Source organism: Gymnogyps californianus, chromosome 12, assembly GCF_018139145.2.
Source record: "Gymnogyps californianus isolate 813 chromosome 12, ASM1813914v2, whole genome shotgun sequence".
In the NCBI taxonomy this organism is placed as follows: Eukaryota; Metazoa; Chordata; class Aves; order Accipitriformes; family Cathartidae; genus Gymnogyps; species Gymnogyps californianus.
In genome coordinates this window covers 11682159-11699257 of record NC_059482.1, presented here as the reverse complement: position 1 = coordinate 11699257, position 17099 = coordinate 11682159, and the positions used below count along the sequence as shown (strand labels likewise).

Genomic DNA, 17099 nt, shown 5'->3' with positions numbered 1-17099 from the left:
TTTGTTTATTTTTCTCTCGCCCTGGGAGAAGCTCCAGAGTCCAAAGGTGCTGCAGCACCACAGACGAGCCTCCTCGTCCCACCGCAGGCGTCCTGCAGCCCCACGGCCCGTGCCCCCTTCCAGGCACCCCTGCCTTGGGGTTGGGAGGCAGCTGCCAGCCCAGAACAACATGAAGAAGGCAACACACGCTCACACTCACCCACCCACCCACACAAATAATAAAATAACTTTGCAGCACAAGGGCATAGTCTCTGTCACCAGATAAGAAAGTCGTGTGATGGCAAAGATCTAAGTAATGCAATAAAAATAAAGTGTAGCTAGTATACACGGAAAGGCTTTCACATTACATGAGGCACAGCTTGGACAGACAGAGACTTGGAGAGGAGCTAAATGTCCTGGAATAAAGCAAAATACACTGAAAGTTCATAGTAAATACCCGCATCGATAGGTATTTATTCATTTGTGCTTCACCACGTCGTGACATACAGTACAAGACACTGCAGCTCTTCCTTTTGATGGAGGGAGCTCACCACACTCCCTCACAAGCTGCTGCTCCATCAGTCCCAGGCTGTCCATTGGTCCCGCAGCGGCGGTGGCCCCTGCCCCGCTCCCAGCCAAGGCAGGGGACAGGGCTCGGCAGAGGCAGCCCAGCCAGGCTGGGACAGTCCTGGCAGCAGTCCGGCAGCTGCCCCACACCTCAGTGCTCCAAATGGGCGTCTGGCACTGCATGTCTCTCAGCCTCAGCCCTCTTCTCCTCTCCGGCCTCCCCGCAGCTGCCCCTGCCTGCTGCACCGCAGGCCAGCTGGGGGGGGCCTGGCCGGCACCCCCAGACACCCCGTCCCTCAAGCCTGCACATCTCTCACCCTTTTTCCTCACGCCCTGCCAGGCTGGGGGGAACAGATAGCCCCAGAGTTCCTGCAGCCAGCTTCTAAGGCACATCTGGATTGCTATGCGTGCTTTATTACTATTATTATTATTATTGTTATTTACCCTGTGTAGACACGTGGGCTTTTTAATTTCTTCCTTCTCCTCGCCTTTCTCCTTATAAAACCCACCATGTTTTCAGCTTATTCGTGTGTCATCCCTAAGGCACAAACCTTTTAATACTACAGCTGCCTGGCTTCTTGTATTGGTCGTTAATTGTTAAAAAACAAACAAACAAAACAAAAAAAAAAACAACCAAAAAACCCAACCGCCCCCCCCCCCCCGAAACAATCTGCGATCGCAGCGCTCCGGTACGTATAGTATCTATAGGTGAGCGAGGGCAGCCCGGCACCGGGCGCGGCGGCCCCGCGAGTCCCGGCGCGGCGCGGCGCTAGGCGCAGCTGCCCATGGCCTTCACCAGCGAGCTCTCGGGCAGCTGCCTGAAGATGCCCCGCAGAGTCTCCAGCTCCCGGGTGAGCTGCTCCACCCGCTTGCGCAGCCGCTCGTTGTCGGTGGTGAGCTCCAGCACCTTCTGCTGCGTCTCCACGTTGCGCTGCTTGGCCTTGTCCCGGCTCTTGCGCACCGCGATGTTGTTGCGCTCCCGGCGCACCCGGTACTCGTTGCTGTTCTTGTCCACTGTCTTTTTCGATTTGCTCCGGTGGTCCGCGGGCATCATCTTGAGGGCGCCGGCGGCGGGCAGGCCGCCGGGGGGGTGCGGGTGGTGCGGGTGGTGCGGGCTGGGCACGGGCGTGGGGGGCGGCGTGGGGTGCCCGGGCTGGAGGTGCATGGTGGTCTGGGCGCAGTGGGCGATCTGGTACTGCAGGTGGGACGGGTGCTGCTGCGGAGCGTGGTGGGGGTAGAGGGCCGACAGGGCCGCCGACTTGACCTCCTCTTCCTCGCGGGGCTCCTGCTTAATCACCAGCGGCCGCAAGCCGGGCGCGGCGATGCGCTCGTAGAGGGGGTCGAGCTTGCCGTCCATGTAGCCGGCCACGCAGCCGAAGAGCGGCTGCTGGTGGTGCTGCTGCTGGTGCCCCGGCGCCGAGGCGGCGGCGCCGGCCCCATGCATGCTGTGGAAGTCGAAATCCCCGGCCAGGATGGCCTTGGCTTTCTCCTGCTGCTGCTGCTTGCTGTGCTGGAAGAGGTCGGCCAGGAACTCGTCGTTGAAGGCGGCGGGGTCGATGTAGGCGCTGATGTCGATAGAGTTCTCGTTCTCGCAGATGTCGCCGAGCTCCGCGCCGCCCGCAGCAGGTGCCGCCGCCGAGGGAGCCTCTCTGTAGCTGTAGGCGTTGCCGGGCAGGGGAGTCTGGAGCTGGTGGTGCTGGCCGCTGCTCATCGGGGGCCGGGAATCGACCTCGTAGAAGTTGGCTTGCTCCATGAAGCACCTACAGTCTGCCGGGCATGGTGAAGGGCTCCTGCAATCCAGGTTTCGGACGGGGCGGCGGCGGCGGCAGCGGCGGCTCTACCAAGCCCGCGGCACCCCGGCCCTCGGCGGCGAACGGCACGGCGGCACGGTGCGGCGCGGCGCGGCGCGCCCGGAGCCCGTCCCCCGCCCCAGCCCGCCCGAGCCCCGCTCGCTGCCTGCCTGCCCTGTTGCTAGTGGGTTGCCGCGGTCCTGCGTGCCGTATATATACACCCCCGCAGCAGGGCCGGGGATCGCCCTCTAGTGTCCAACCTCCTGCTGGGAACCTTTGACCACCGCGCAGCCGGGTCTTAGCGCCCCGGCAGGGCAGAGCCGCCCGGCCGCCCTCCCCCGGGAGCCGCCGCGGGGAGAGCAGGGAGAGCGGCCCGTACGCCCCGGCCCCCCGCCGCCGCCGCCCCGAGCTCGGCGGGCGCAGGGCGCTGGGCTACGCCCGCCGAGGAGGCTCCGCGCTGATAAGAGGCCCGGGGAAACCGCGCGGGGACTTTGCGCCCTCCCTGCCCGGGGCCGCTCGGCGGGGCAGAGCGGCCAAAGGCGGCTGGTACATTTCCACCGCCCGCTCCCACCCCTGCGCCGAGCGCTCCGACCCAGCGACTCCCCGGCCGCGCTACAGAGAAAGTCTCAAAGTTCACCATCACCCGCGCGTACTTACAAATATTTGGCCAGTCGGGAATATTCGCCCCGCCGTGTTTGCCTGCGGGACCCAAGGCGCTGCTTCACCGGCGGTGGTTACCTGCCGGCAGCGCCCCGTCGCCGGGCGGGCTCGGAGCAGGCCAGCGGGGCGGGCTGCGCCGCATCCCGCTGCGGCCCGGCTTCACCGGCGGGACCCGCGGGGCTCGCTCGGTCACGGCGGGACCCGCGGAGCCCGGCCCCGAGCGGCGCTAGGACCCGTCCGGGGATGGCGCCAGGCGGGCAGGGGCGGGGACCTCGGGGGGGCAGCGGAGGCTCCCCGGCTCCGCTCTGCTCGGTGGTGATCGGCCGGAGGCCGCCCTACCCTCTTCTGCGCTGGCTGTCGGTCAGTCAGGCCCGGAGGAGCTGCGCTCCTGGGACGGGACAGCCCGAGCCGGGCCACCTGCGGGCCAGCGGCCCCGGTGCCGCCGGCCGCCCCGCGGCGGGAGCCCAGTGCGGTGCGCTCCCGGCGCCGGCAGCCCCGCGGCTTTCGCTGTACGCAGGAAGGGTGGGATAAACGCGCGGGTCTCCCCCCTCAGCCCCCGCACGAATCAAGCAGGTAAATTTAATTACAGATTTCCCAAAATGCACACACAGCAATCTCGACCAGTGTCGAGCGCGGACCGACTCCCGGCGTTTACCCGAGATAAACCGGGGCGCAGCCGGGCCCCGCTCCCCACGGCGCGCAGCGCGGCAGTAGCCAGGTAACGCGGCGTGTGCCCGGCCCCGCGGCGGCAGCCTCCGTGGAGACGCTGTTTGCCTTCCCAGCCTCCGTTTCCTGGCGGCTTCGGAGGCGGCGATCGATGTTCCCGCACCGCGGCACTGGAGAGAGGAGCTGCGTGTCTCAGCCACCGCGACTCCTCTCCCAGGGCAGCAAGGGTATGTTCCTACAGCAGCTCCTGTGTAAAGCCACAGCCTTCCTAGGAGCCCCCGTTTCAAGCTTCAGCTCGGGAGGGGTGAGGATGCACCTAATTTCCTCCTGCTGCGATCCCTCGCAGTCTGCAGAGCAGATGTATCTGTCCTCCCTTGCACACCTCCCAGGTGCACCTTAGGAAGCCCCACGGGCATTTAGCTCTGCTGGTCCAGAAGGTCCCTTCGAAACTGGCATAGAGAAAGGACAAGCCAAGGCCGCTGGAGCAGATGCAGGCTTAAAATTGCTACAGGAAGATTTGCAGAGAAAATGATTCAAACATAGTGATGGCTGGAGAAAAAAAAGTGGCTGCAATTCTGTTTTGGATGTTCTAGTAAAACAGAAACTTGTGACAGTAAATTCCTTGCTCAGAGCGGGTTTGACAGATTCCTTGCAATTAAAAATAATTGACAAAGTCTTAAACAGGAAACAAAATTACAGTGTACCAGGAACCCATGTTTTTGTATCACACAATGCACAGGTGAACCTCTGTTTCACGAGCAAAAGCAAGGCCAGTGGAGTCAGTTGGCTTTTGCATTCTAGTATCCTCTTAGGAGAATGGATTCTGTAATTGAAGCAGGGAAACATATTAATTTACAGACTACAGAATATACTTTTCACCTTTCACTATCAACAGGAAAAAAAAATCCTAAATTCTTTTTATATACAGTCAGTATTTTCTAAAATTACACGTTGGCTTCAACGCAGCAGGAGTGCCTCGCAGGGGTGCTTCAGTGGTCCATGGGGAGCTGTAGCACTGTCTAAACAACCAAAACACTAGTAAGAAGAACTCTGAACAAAGTCATGACACAGAGGAAGAGCCTCAAGTCTGTGACAGGAGTGAGTTTTGGACACTTCAGAGTGGAAAGTAAAATGTCCCTGACTGCACCCCACTGTCCAAATTCTGCTTGTTCTACTCAAGTGAACCCGTTCCCAGAAAATGGACAAACCCAGAGCTGGACTTTTTGCCTGCTGGGAGAAATATCATCTGGAATAGTAGCTGGTAAGCAGTTTATACTTGGAGCTTTCGAAAGGCCTTATCTGACTCTGAAGTCAGCAGAAACCGGAATAGGCCATGGACATTTAAAATAAAAGGTCAGTGCTGCATGAAACAGCAGACGCATGTAACTAAGTTTGTCATTTAATAACAATACCTACGCCTCTCTACTCTTAAAACGCTCTCACATTTTATAATCATTCTGAAATTAAGGCCTAACCACATATTAAAAGAAATTCAAAGTAAATCAGAAAGTTTAGGATCAGATTCCATTCCTAATTACTGTAATTAACGAACAAGTCCCCACAATTTAAGGACTAGTTTGCTCAGTATTTTTTTTTACATAGACCCCTTTTATCTAAGCTAAGAACTTTTAAATAATCTCTTTTTACATGAAAACATAAATTCCTGTTCAAATTGTTTTAATATGGTATAAAATGAGGTTCCTAGACTTAGGCAAATAAGACAATTCTTCATCTTTTTATTGTCCCTCCTTCTTTGAAGGCAAATAAAATGTTTAGAACCTGATCATCCCTCAGACAAGCACAAATGCGTATTTCCACATTCATATCAACAGTGACTGATACCAAATATTTCAAATCTTATGTCAAGAGAAAACTTTCGTTCTCGTTGCTTCAGTTACATGTGTCAGGGAGTTAATTTAACTAAAAGAGGAAGGATGTGTGTTGCATACTATGGATCCCTGAAGCAGTGTGGCTGTCAACTCTTGAGGGTGCTATTCTTCCACCTCAAAGCAGATCTCACTGTCTAGAAGCTAGGGGAGGACGGGAGAAGTGCTCCACAATTCAAACCAGCACCAAAAGTCATTTATACAAAGTCAGCTGCACTGGTTTCTGCTAGTAGGGAAGGAAACTGAATAGAAAAACATAATCGTGGAGGAATGTGAATCTCTATCTGCTTTATATAAGGTGAATTTTGTGACCGCTAAGAGTTTTTAATTGCACTAGAACACTGAAGTCTCTTCATTTCACCTGAACTCGGCTCCTGTGCTGTTCTCAGGCCTTTGACTCCCACGGGCTGCAAAACAGGTTACCTGGCTACAGGATCCAGGCTGGTTTTATAGGCTGTGTGCACAGTACAGCGCTCTGCTTTCTGATCCAACAGCTCGGAAGTATATACAGAACATGGCATGTGGCAGCCCCATTAAGAATCAGAGTGCTATTACACATTTATTTTACTACCTTGTTAAACTAGAATATTTCATTGCTACTGACAATGCTCCAGAATGTCCTGTCTGCACGCAAAACTTCTTCGGGTGAATAGCAGCATGGCCCAACCTCTCCTCTCTCCCACCTGCCGAAGGGATGAGGGGGAAAGGAGACAGATCTGGCTAGGGCAGGGACAGGCACTGTGGAGCAGAAAGGACAGTACAGCTGTCCTGGAAGTGACAAGGGGACATTATCCTCAGCGGGGTGTAGCACTGTGCCCCAAGTGCACCAGGGAAGTAGGCAGGGATGGAGCAGCAGTAGTTTCCTATGCGAATAAAGAGCTGTCAATCTACCATCTTACTTCTTGTGGTGTAATGAAACACAAACTTCTCCCCTCTCCTGTGTTTTCTGCGCCAGGGAGAGGTAACATGATACTGCACATAAAAGCTGCCACACATGACAATTTTCAAAGGAAAAGGCTTTATGTGCCAAAGCCCTGGAGGCCGGTAGATCAGTATGCAGCATGGTATGACAAGTCAACCAGGACCTTCCCTTCAGCTGGGCAAGGCAGCTGGTGACTGATTACCATTCTTGATGTGCAGTTTGGTCCAATGACAGATGATTTAATTACTTATCATTACAGCTTTTCTCCTTTGGAGAAACGCTGTTTACAACTCCAAAGTGAACCAACTCAAATCCATGCTATCTTTCTCTTCCCTTTTCGTATCATTCCCCTCGTCTTCAGGGTCTCTATGACTGTGTCCTCAACCCTTGCTGTCCTTGTGCTCTACTGACTTCTGGCTCCTCTCCTGACAGATCAGTCCTTTGCAACTACCAAGCTAGCTGACTGGGAGCATCTTTTCACTTCCATTTGCCTGATTACTGCTCACCTCCATTCAAATGGCACTCATAACCCAATCTGTTTCCAACTTGTCACCTGTAATCATGTACAATCAGTCTGTGAAGTTGTAAGTGGTTTATCCGTTCACAATTTTTGCATGGTTAATGAGCGATTACATACATAGTTCCTGTTTTACAGTTAGGACCATATTTCACTGACCATATTCATGGTGCCCAGAACATTCCGAATGCTTTTCAGATACAGGATTAAGTTCTGTTCCAAAGAACATACAGTTGAAATACCACAAAAAAAAGGATGTGATAGTATCGCTCCTCACCTCTCACCATACTGTTTTCTTCTGCAGTATAAAGCCATCACCTTTGCCTCAAGACTTCCCCAAATCGTGTTTACAGTTCTCCTACTGGTATGCATCAGTTACCCCTTTGCTCAATATTTGGCCTATCCACAAATCATCCATCCTCTCTCTAGTCTTTTACCTCAGACTAAACAATAACCTCCCTTCTTTCACACCTGAATTTACTTTCCAATCTTCTGTCTACCTTACAAACTTCAGTGGTTTCTCTCATCATGAATAGCTCACAATCTTTAATTCATTCATGGTTACATCTCCCTGGGAGGTGGAGCAGTGTTGTTACTCTCTATTTGACAGCTAGAGAGCTGGGAGACGGAATGACTTGCCAAGGCCATACAAGAAATAAGTAGCAAAGCTGAGAATTTCATCTCTCCTATGTCTTGAGCTAATATTACAACCAATGCGCATGCAAAAGTTTGACTACTGCTTCCCTACAAATGAAACACTTTATTTTTCATACACTTCCTTGCTATTTTAAAATTTTTTTTAATGGAAAAGTTAAATTAATTTTTATCTTGAAATAAATTTATTTCTGAAGTGAACTGCCAAGAAAACGTCATTCTTTTCTTTTTGATTTTTGCTGTTGTATCCTTAAGGGAGCATATAGGAAATACAGCTGAGAGCATATAGGAAATACAGCTTATTTTTTTCTAGATCCTAGCCCTAGTCTATTGAATTGAAGACTCGCATTGATCTCAGTAGGAACTGGTGCAGACCCTTAGCTGGCATACAAATTATGCAGCAGAATAGTAATAGGGTAGTTATCATACTCCAAACTCAGTTCCCAACTCTGCTTTTAGGGGCAGAGTGTTCTCAAAATACTCTCTGAAGATTATAACTCCTAGAATATGGCTGGCTACTTTTGATGGCATCATCCAAGATGTAATCCAAAAATGGAGATTTAACCTCCTGTAAATTCAGAAAACTGGAACATAGCTTGTACTTGTGTTTGCACACAGGTGACACCAACTTCAGGCATTTATTTAGATGCTCTCAAAGTGCCTACATAAGCTATGAAAGGAACTTAGCCTCACAAATCTCAGTGTCCTGAACTGCACCTAAAACTAGATACTGAAATAACAGGGTCTTGATAGTCTTGTCATGCATAAAGTCAGCTGGACTGCACACCTGGGTTAGCACCACTATTTAACAAAATCCTGCTAGTTAGAGCAACAGCATCTCCTCACTTGTAGAAGTAATTCACTCTGATACCCAAAGCATATTACGATTATCAGCTCCTCCTAAAAATACTAATTTGCAATACTAACTAAAGTAGCAGCTAAGGCTGAACATGTATATTGGTAACTGTTCCAGAGCACACCTATGTGAACACTGCAATGTAACACTGAATCACACAAGAAGAAAATACTCGTTTGTCTATTATACATGTGTTCTGACTTTGCATTAATCCTTTGAAAATATTCAGGTTGTCATCCTGTAACATTATTCACACCTGTTCTTTCAATGCAAAAGGTAGTTTATTGGGGTAAGCATAACTTTGGCAATGTGTAAGGAGACCATGTATAGTCAATCCCAAATCATCCAGTTTTCACAAGGTACATTTACAAAGATGGGCTAATACATTTTGAGAAGGCTACTTAACTAATGAGGAACCTTGCCACTGACTTAGATGTTACCTTTTGCTGACCTCAAAACACTTTCAAAAAGAAGATGGTACAGCATGGCTCAGGCTTCATCACTCTAAGTAGTTCTTGTTTGCACTCTGGATATTATTCTGGCAGTATCTGCAAAAATAAAATAAAAAGATTTATATTATGGAAATACCAGAATATGTTAGGCACTTTCCAGAAGTATAGAAAGAGACCCTTTGCTACACAAAGAATTTACAATCAGAAGAACAAGATATGAAAAGTGAGAGTGATGGGACTGGAAAGGAAGAGGAAGAGCAGCTTATAAAAATAGAGTCATGCCATTTCTTAATTATGTATTTTAGTATGTGACACATCCTGTCACAAAACTTAGTCCCCGACATGGACTAAATTCTATGTTCTCATCCTCTCTAAATCAACTTTACTCCCCTTTAGGGGAGATTGTTACAAGGATCAAAATTAAACTGAAGAGTAAAAATGTGGTAAAAAGTTACATTCTGTAGTATAGTACGGATATGAAAGCCTCATGCTGTCCTTCCACAGATGAACACATTGCTGAATCCATGGCAGACTTCAGGATGAGAACTGCACAAGGCCTCTCAGAGAATTCAAGGATCTGGTGGGCTTTTTACACTTCTCTTACATTGAAGCTATTGTGTGATTCACAAGTCAGACAATGGGATAGCCTCGCTACCCAGTAGCTCAGAGTTTTTGATTCCCAGCCTGCAGATATTCGATGCTTAAAGTATCTACGGAATTAAGGACTAAGACCTGGAAATATGAAGATAATACACCTTTGGTGCAACCCTTTTTTTATTAATGTCATAAAGCATTTGACTTCAGTGGCAGAAAGGTTTGGGGCCACACTTGACTCATATTTTAAAATGTCAGGTTTTATAAGTATTGACTCTATACTAATAGAAAGCACTTTTACTGCTCAGTGTGGATGCCGTCTTGTATCTGAAAATTTGACCTCCCTGTTGAGTTAAACTCAGCTTTCTCTAATTATCCCACTGCCAGCCCAGGGATTACTGGCATGAGTAATCTAAGCAGGAGTTGGCCTACTAAATGAAAAATGTCAAAGGCAGCGAGAGGGAAGGGAGTCACAAGGAAGCTCTGCAAAGTTCTTAAGAGTCACTCAGTGACATCACCAATGAATCCAAACCATGATCAAAGCAACTGCCAGCACCGGAGAACAACAGACGCACAGAGGAAGGAAGCAAGTCAGAGGCAATCTCAGCTTGAAAACGATTGCAGTTTTGTCATCAGTTTCAAGCTAATAGTAGTGATACTTCTGGCATCAGAATTTCCCTGACTCTCCTAAGAATAACCACTGCACAAAGATGAGACTTAAAGAGGCAGCTTACACTTACAAGCTGGCATACAGTGCTGAAGTTCCCATCTGCAGCGTGTTGACCCTGCCACAGAGTGATTTCACCTCAAGACTGACCATGCAGCAGGCTGACGGGGCAGCACCGGCTCTCCTGCAACCACTGGCAGGTGATGTGAGATATGGCCCTTCATTTCCTGCAGGGATTCCAAAGGTCATTCAAAAACATCCAGAGAAAGGATTTGGCACTCCTGCCTGCTGAATTAACACCTATTCCGCCTTCTAAGCCTTCATAGAAAGAGAAGTTGCACACAATAACATTCAGCATGCCAGTCCTGTTCATAAAAATAAGGAGACATTACTCACTACTGCATGAGTTCCACAAGACCTTCATATTTACATTTTTCTGTTCAAACTGGAATCCTATGCTTTAGGTAAAACAAGTCTTAATCTTAAGTGCAATAAGAGTTAATCACAAACCAGGTGAGTCAAACGATCAGCAGGTTTTTCCTGAAAGGATCACAGTCCCATAAAAATCTAGAAACTGAAGTTGGGAGGTTACAAGGACATTTCAAAGTTTTAGAGGAAAACAGGACTGGCTACCTCAAATTATGATGCTTGGAACAAAGCATTCCTTCTGCTTAGTTTTTAAAGGCAGCTGACAGCTGAGCTACAGAGTGCTTTAAATAAATATTATCAGAATTCATATGAATAAAATCAGAAGACTTTTGATGGAAGCCATCATCTTTTTCATTCATTTTAGGGAAGCATAAAAATGATATTTTGTTTGCAATAATATTTCAGAAAGTAAAAAGCCAGTGACTGCTAGGCTGTTTGCAAGATGTTTTGGTATCTAAATCCTCATAAAGCAATGGTGAAAAGGCACTGCCCTTCAACTAGGAGGTAGCAACGATGTCATGTGACATGGCCGTATAGTTAACAGTGGAGCTAGGTATAATCAAAACTTAGTAATTCAGCAAGAGCCCAGGGCTGAGAGGTTTCTAATTCCAAACAAAAAGTGCATGCAAACTACTTGTGTTTCTAAGTAAAAAATGAACCAGCTATGAATTGGTTCCCATACTGCAAAAATGTCTGGGTTTTTTCCTTCTACTGCTGTAATTAAAGATAGGAAATGGGAGTAAGTTTTTGGAGTCTAAATTATTCCCTTCGAATAATTCTTTCAGGCCTAAACAATTAAACTAGATGTTAATTTTATGCAAATTACATGTAATATATTAATATGAACATAAATCCTACATTCGTTAACAAACCCCAACATTCTATTAATGGGGAATATGAGCAGTACAAACTGCTCACATTTATGACATAAATGTGGTAAATATAACATTAAGTGAAATTTAACATGGCAAAGTAAAATTTAATTTTAGGAAAATAACTCCTATATTCTTTAAAAGCAGGCAAAAATTCCAGATTTTTAATTACATGAGTTGCACAGTTCTAAAAAGAATTCATGCAACATGTTTTAATGTTGGGTGCTACAATACTGGATTTTATTTTACTAAAACATAATGATTTTAAAAGGAAGATGATGATTTAAAAACCTGCATGCCACAGAACCCATAGCATGGGGAGTATGAATCCACGCTTGTTGTCTGCAATCTGACACTCAGTTGCCAAAAGTGAAGCACAGAACCCTGTTGCTCCCTGTCAGAGAAACAATTGCTGAGAGTTACCACAGCCAACACAGCTGGTATTTAGGTTGAATAAGACAGGACAGTTGATAGTGGGTCAGTATTTTCCATTAAAAAAGGGGCTGTTCCACACCAGCATGAATGTTCTGGGGCCTTTTAGAAAGGCTTACTAGATGGAAGTATTTATATAACTAAGTGCAGGGCTTATGGATCATTTACATTTAACTTAAGTCATCAAGAGATCATTTGCATCTATGGTAGGGTCTAGACCACATGGGAATTACTTTTCTCCTTTATTAATTGTCCTGGTTTCGGCTGGGACAGAGTTAACTCTCTTCTTAGTAGCTGGTACAGTGCTGTGTTTTGGATTTAGTGTGAGAATGATGTTGATAACACACTGATGTTTTAGTTGTTGCTAAGTAGCGCTTATCTTCAGCCAAGGACTGTTCAGTTTCCCGTGCTCTGCCAGCAAGCAGGTGTGCAAGAAGCTGGGAGGGAGCATAGCCGGGGCAGCTGACCTGAACTAGCCAAAGGGGTATTCCATACCATGGAACGTCATGCCCAGTATATAAACTGGGGGGAGTTGGCCGGGAGGCGCGGATCGCGACTCGGGAACTAACTGGGCATTGGTCAGCGGGTGGTGAGCAATTGCATTGTGCATCACTGTTTTTTTTTCCTCCCCCCCCCTTCCTTTTTTTGTTATATTCCTTTTTATTACTATTATTATTATTATATTTCATTATTACTATTGTTAGTATTATATTTTACTTTAGTTATTAAACTGTTCTTATCTCAACCCACGAGTTTTACTTTTTTTTTTCCTTTCCTCCACCCCACCCCACTGGAAGGGGGGAGGGGGAAGCGGCTGTGTGGTGCTTAGTTGCTGACTGGGGTTAAACCACGACATTAATAAACTGAAATAAACATCACTTACCCAGCTCAGGATGTCATTGATAACAGTTTGAGGCTCTCATTTCCTTCTCTTTTATGGAAGTGCCAGACACTGTGGGTCTCCTAACTATAGTTGCCCCTTCTACGCAGCTGTGCAAGCTCAGCTGCTGATTCCACTGGATATGCAAAAATTGGTGCCTGTATTTTATGGAAGACTATCAAACCCTAAATATCTGTGTCCCTATTATGAGAAAAGGCTAAATGTTCAAACTGTGGGAAATGCTGCAGGTAGAGCTCAGATCTTCCGACACATCAACTGCAAACTCAGTCTTCAGGAAGCCAGACTTTGCCCCAGTGTCCCTTGCCTATTTGTTTCAGTGGGCTCAGAGCTATTCAGTCAAATCTCTCTTGCAGCACTGAAATATTTCTAAGTCCTAGGATCTACATATTTTGGTCAGGGCTAAAAAAAAAATCCATCTGGTGGTAGAGTATCAGGACATGTGATGTATCAAATTTTAAGCCTACTGAAAATCTTTCCAGAAATCTATTTAAAAACACTCAGAAAGAAAGTAAAAGCATGCACGCTCTTCAGTTTTCCCATAGCTCAGCTACCAATGCTGCTATAGCATGAGGTATCTGAGAGCTGTCTGTGAACTCTCACTAAACCTACGGCCACAACTAGTGTGCCTTCACATGATGAAAGCCAAAGACATATAGACTGTTTCAGAATATGCTGCAGTATTCTCTCCTGAAGCCATACACTAGTGTTGAATAAATGTCCCTACATTAAGACAGTGTTCACACAAATGAAATATTTTGTTATAAACTTTTTGTGCTTAAGGCATTGGCATTTGTGCCTGAGGTTTTCCAGTTATTATGGCACCAGCGAAGCACAACATTCCACATTAGCTTGTTAGCAATAAGGTAGTCTCTCATAGCTAGAGTTCTCTGGGACTGGCTGCCTATGTGCATATTCCTGCTAGGAGTACACGTGCACTCATCCTGTCTTCATTTTGTTCATAGGAAGGAAAAGACCAGCACATGCATTACACCCCTCAGTTTTGTCCTACCTGCTGAGTCCCTTAATGTCAAAGGGCTTTACCCAAGAGGAAAAAGAGAACGTGAGGTGAAAGTACACATAAACAATGTACCTCGAAGACTTTCATTTCCTGGTAAGCAAAGTCCTTTTCTCCAACAGCCAAACAACACTTCCACTGGGACTGTGGGTGACTTCAAAGCAATGCCTGTACTCCCTGGAGGAGGGCCTCGAAAACCTGCATAAACGATTGTGACTTTTACCACATTCATTGTGCGCTTTGAAGGTTTCTACGATTGCGTACACCTTGGTAAAGTCCTCTTTGGAATGTGTATGTTCAGCAAATATTGGGTATGCAGAGAAACAGTCTTCAGGGAAGCCACCGTGCTTTAGTAGAGTAAGTCTCAGTCTCTGCCAAGTGGCTGTTGGCATTATATTGATTGCCAGTGCACATGCAGCACTGGGAGTCTACGAGAGCAGGTTCAATATGTTTTGAAGTGTTCTGTGTTCCCATCAACTTTTCCTTTGCATGTTACTCTTTTTTGTCCCATATTTTCGCAGACAGGCTGTTCCCCTCTAAGTCACCAACATCAACTTTGTTGTAATATTGCTGATTCTAAATTCTTTCCTCAGGCAAAATTCCTGATAATTTCAGCTGGTGTCCTAATTATGTAAGAACTTCTGACCAAATAAATCATGCCTGATGCACGAAAACCCCACACAAAGGCTAAACAACTCAGAACAAGGAGAGTTTCCTCTGTACAGAGATTTGCTGAGTTGGTTTTTAAGGCCAGGGAGGTGCAGAAACATGACCTCAAAAGACATGCTGGCGATGGAGGGAGCATAAAGCTTCTCCCAACTATCAGAGGGAAATCTGATCTAGTTACTGCTGAGAGGAGAGAAAATCAGATGAGCCCTTCTCCAGTGACATTGTTGTCCCTGGTACATGCTATGAAAGTGGCTTTTTCTACAAATTTGGCTGCAGTGTTTATATTCAATAGGAACCTAACACTAGATTGTGTCTGGTAAGTTCACTATGACAGAGATATTCAGGCGCCTGTAAGTGTAATTGCTTTGTTCTTCTGGGAGTCTATAGTATGGTAGAAGGTATGCACAGCCAAAGAGCAGAGCCCTACTGTTTCTTTGGAATTTGCTTCCATTTCAGGAGGCAGACAAATTAAAAACAGTTAACTCACCAAATGCAGAGAATCAACTCTCTGGAAGGAGGATGGCACTGTTGAGGTAAGTACTTCTTTTCTGTTGGGGACAAGAGATAGACTCTACTTGCCTGATGAAAGTATCACTGTCACTGATTATCTAGCACAAAATTCTCCTAGATATTAGTAGCAGGAGGTCAATGACAGACGTGCTGTAATTGCCAATACACGTTCTCAAATTGTCCTCCCACATATTTTGTATGATGCAGGCATAAATAACTAATTTTCTGTTAACTTCTATGAACAGAAGTGAGGCAGAGTAAACAATCAGGTGGACTATCCCCCGCCAGGTGACAAGCTCTCTGTTTCTTTTTTCTTTTCAAGTGGCTGTTCATTGAGCTTTTTATGGTATTTCAGAGGTCATATAGGTTGCAGGGAATAATAATGCCATTGATAAGAAAGAAGTTTGTGTCCTCATTCTCCCAACACCATGAGACTGAAGAAGAAACAGAGCTATGCTTCTCCAATTTCATTGCTTTTCTGGAAGGGTGTCGTGGTTTAACCCCAGCCGGCAACTAGGGACAAAGGGTATTTATTTTAGGCTTCTGTTCTGAAGAACCATTTTGAAGTCTGGATAAAATTCATGCGTAAAACTATTTACTCTTTTCGATATCATATGAATAAGGTAAAGTTCTTCACTAGAGTATACCCCATGACAAATAATGCCCTAGTAATTATGGGTGGGGATTTTCATGCAGTGACTGATGATGCCTTGGAAGAGAGCCATGGCACTGTGCATTCAGAAGCTAAGCTATCTAAATCCTTGCAGAACTCATTTATGCTTTTGGGAATATAGGACAGGTGTGGCAGTTACTAAACCTGGATACTTGAGAATTCACCTCTTATTCACAGGTGTGGGCCATTAATTCTCGCTCAGACTTGTTCAGTCCTAACAAGTCTCTTTTGAACCAGATTTTATATGTGCACATATACGCACACGATACATAGCATTTTCCTTTCAATCCATTTATCTACTTTGTTTTTACTCATCTTTAGCTGTGCAGCCTCACCTTACCTAACATTTTACATACACGTGGCAGCAAACCCCAATATTGATCAGTGGCAGTCTACAAATCCCTGTCACATTCTGTAGATATCAGAAGACTCACAACTTGCATTGTTTAGTAAAATTACTGAAGTTCAGGTAAAACTCAAGCCAAGCCCCAGTGAAATTCACAACAATGGCTATATCGATTTTAATTGGATCACTAGACTTCAGAGCAAAGCCAGAGAACACTCAAACACAAACACAGGTTGATAAAAACTGTAAAATCCTGTAAAAAACTGTAAAGGAACGTGGCACTCCTTTTTGTTAGATGCTCTTCCAGAAATCTGAACACTTTGGAGTAATGTGACACACCTAAAGCCTCCTCCCAGACCAGGCATTCTTCAGGGACACACTTGATATTTTCAAACTCAAATACCTACAAGAAAGCTTCTAATTCCATATTCTCGTATTTCTATAGAAGGTCACAGATAGTAACCCCAGCTGCTTTGCTCACTTTGAAGGGACTTGTGGCTACTGAACACTAATGTATATCTGGTCATCTTTATTTACTCAAAATACGTTGGTCATCTTCTAAGCAGTCTTCTGGAATACCATGAAGAGAGGGGATGATATAGTTACATGTTAAATTTTGAAAAAGCACACATTTTTGTGACAGTATTTTTATGTGCAGAGAATTGTCACAAGACGATAACGGATTACTTGGGGTAATGAGATGGCCTTCTACCTCCAAATCCCTCAAGAGGCCACTGCTGTAGTGGTACACTTCTCAGATCAAAGTACCATCTTGTGAAATGAAAAATCGGTATTGGAGAACCTGAGCTGGTTTGGCTTGAAGCACAAATTCCTGACAGCACGAGGGATAAGCATAGGCTGGGTAAGAGTTTCACTAAAAAATAAATTTATCATCAACAAGTATTTTGTAGCTATGAAAGAGATGCCTCTGATATGTGAATGTTAAAGAACCCAGCCTACTAACCAGAATAACATACAAAAAAGTGAAACTTGCGAAAATGGGCACACCTTTACCTATGCAGCTGGCTAATTCTAAAAGTGC

The 17099-nt window shown here is 46.3% G+C and overlaps 1 protein-coding gene and 1 long non-coding RNA gene across 2 annotated transcripts; both read right to left on the bottom strand.

Annotated features, from left to right (window-relative positions):
- Positions 1 to 1213: 1213 nt before the first annotated feature.
- CEBPA (CCAAT enhancer binding protein alpha) lies at positions 1214 to 2391 on the bottom strand. The gene has a single exon (XM_050903932.1). The coding sequence runs from the start codon at positions 2297 to 2299 to the stop codon at positions 1316 to 1318; it is 984 nt and encodes a 327-aa protein (XP_050759889.1). The 5' UTR covers positions 2300 to 2391; the 3' UTR covers positions 1214 to 1315.
- Positions 2392 to 4349: 1958 nt separating this feature from the next.
- On the bottom strand, positions 4350 to 14051 carry LOC127021026 (uncharacterized). Its single transcript, XR_007767152.1, has 4 exons — positions 13935 to 14051; positions 10284 to 10437; positions 8938 to 9045; positions 4350 to 4485 (listed from the first exon to the last, which is right to left on the bottom strand). It is a non-coding gene; the product is annotated as an uncharacterized LOC127021026 (long non-coding RNA).
- Positions 14052 to 17099: the final 3048 nt, after the last annotated feature.

What these genes read in the sequence shown, in the direction of transcription:
- CEBPA (XM_050903932.1), bottom strand. Translation starts at nt 2,299, where the DNA reads ATGGAGCAAGCCAACTTCTACGAGGTCGATTCCCGGCCCCCGATGAGC.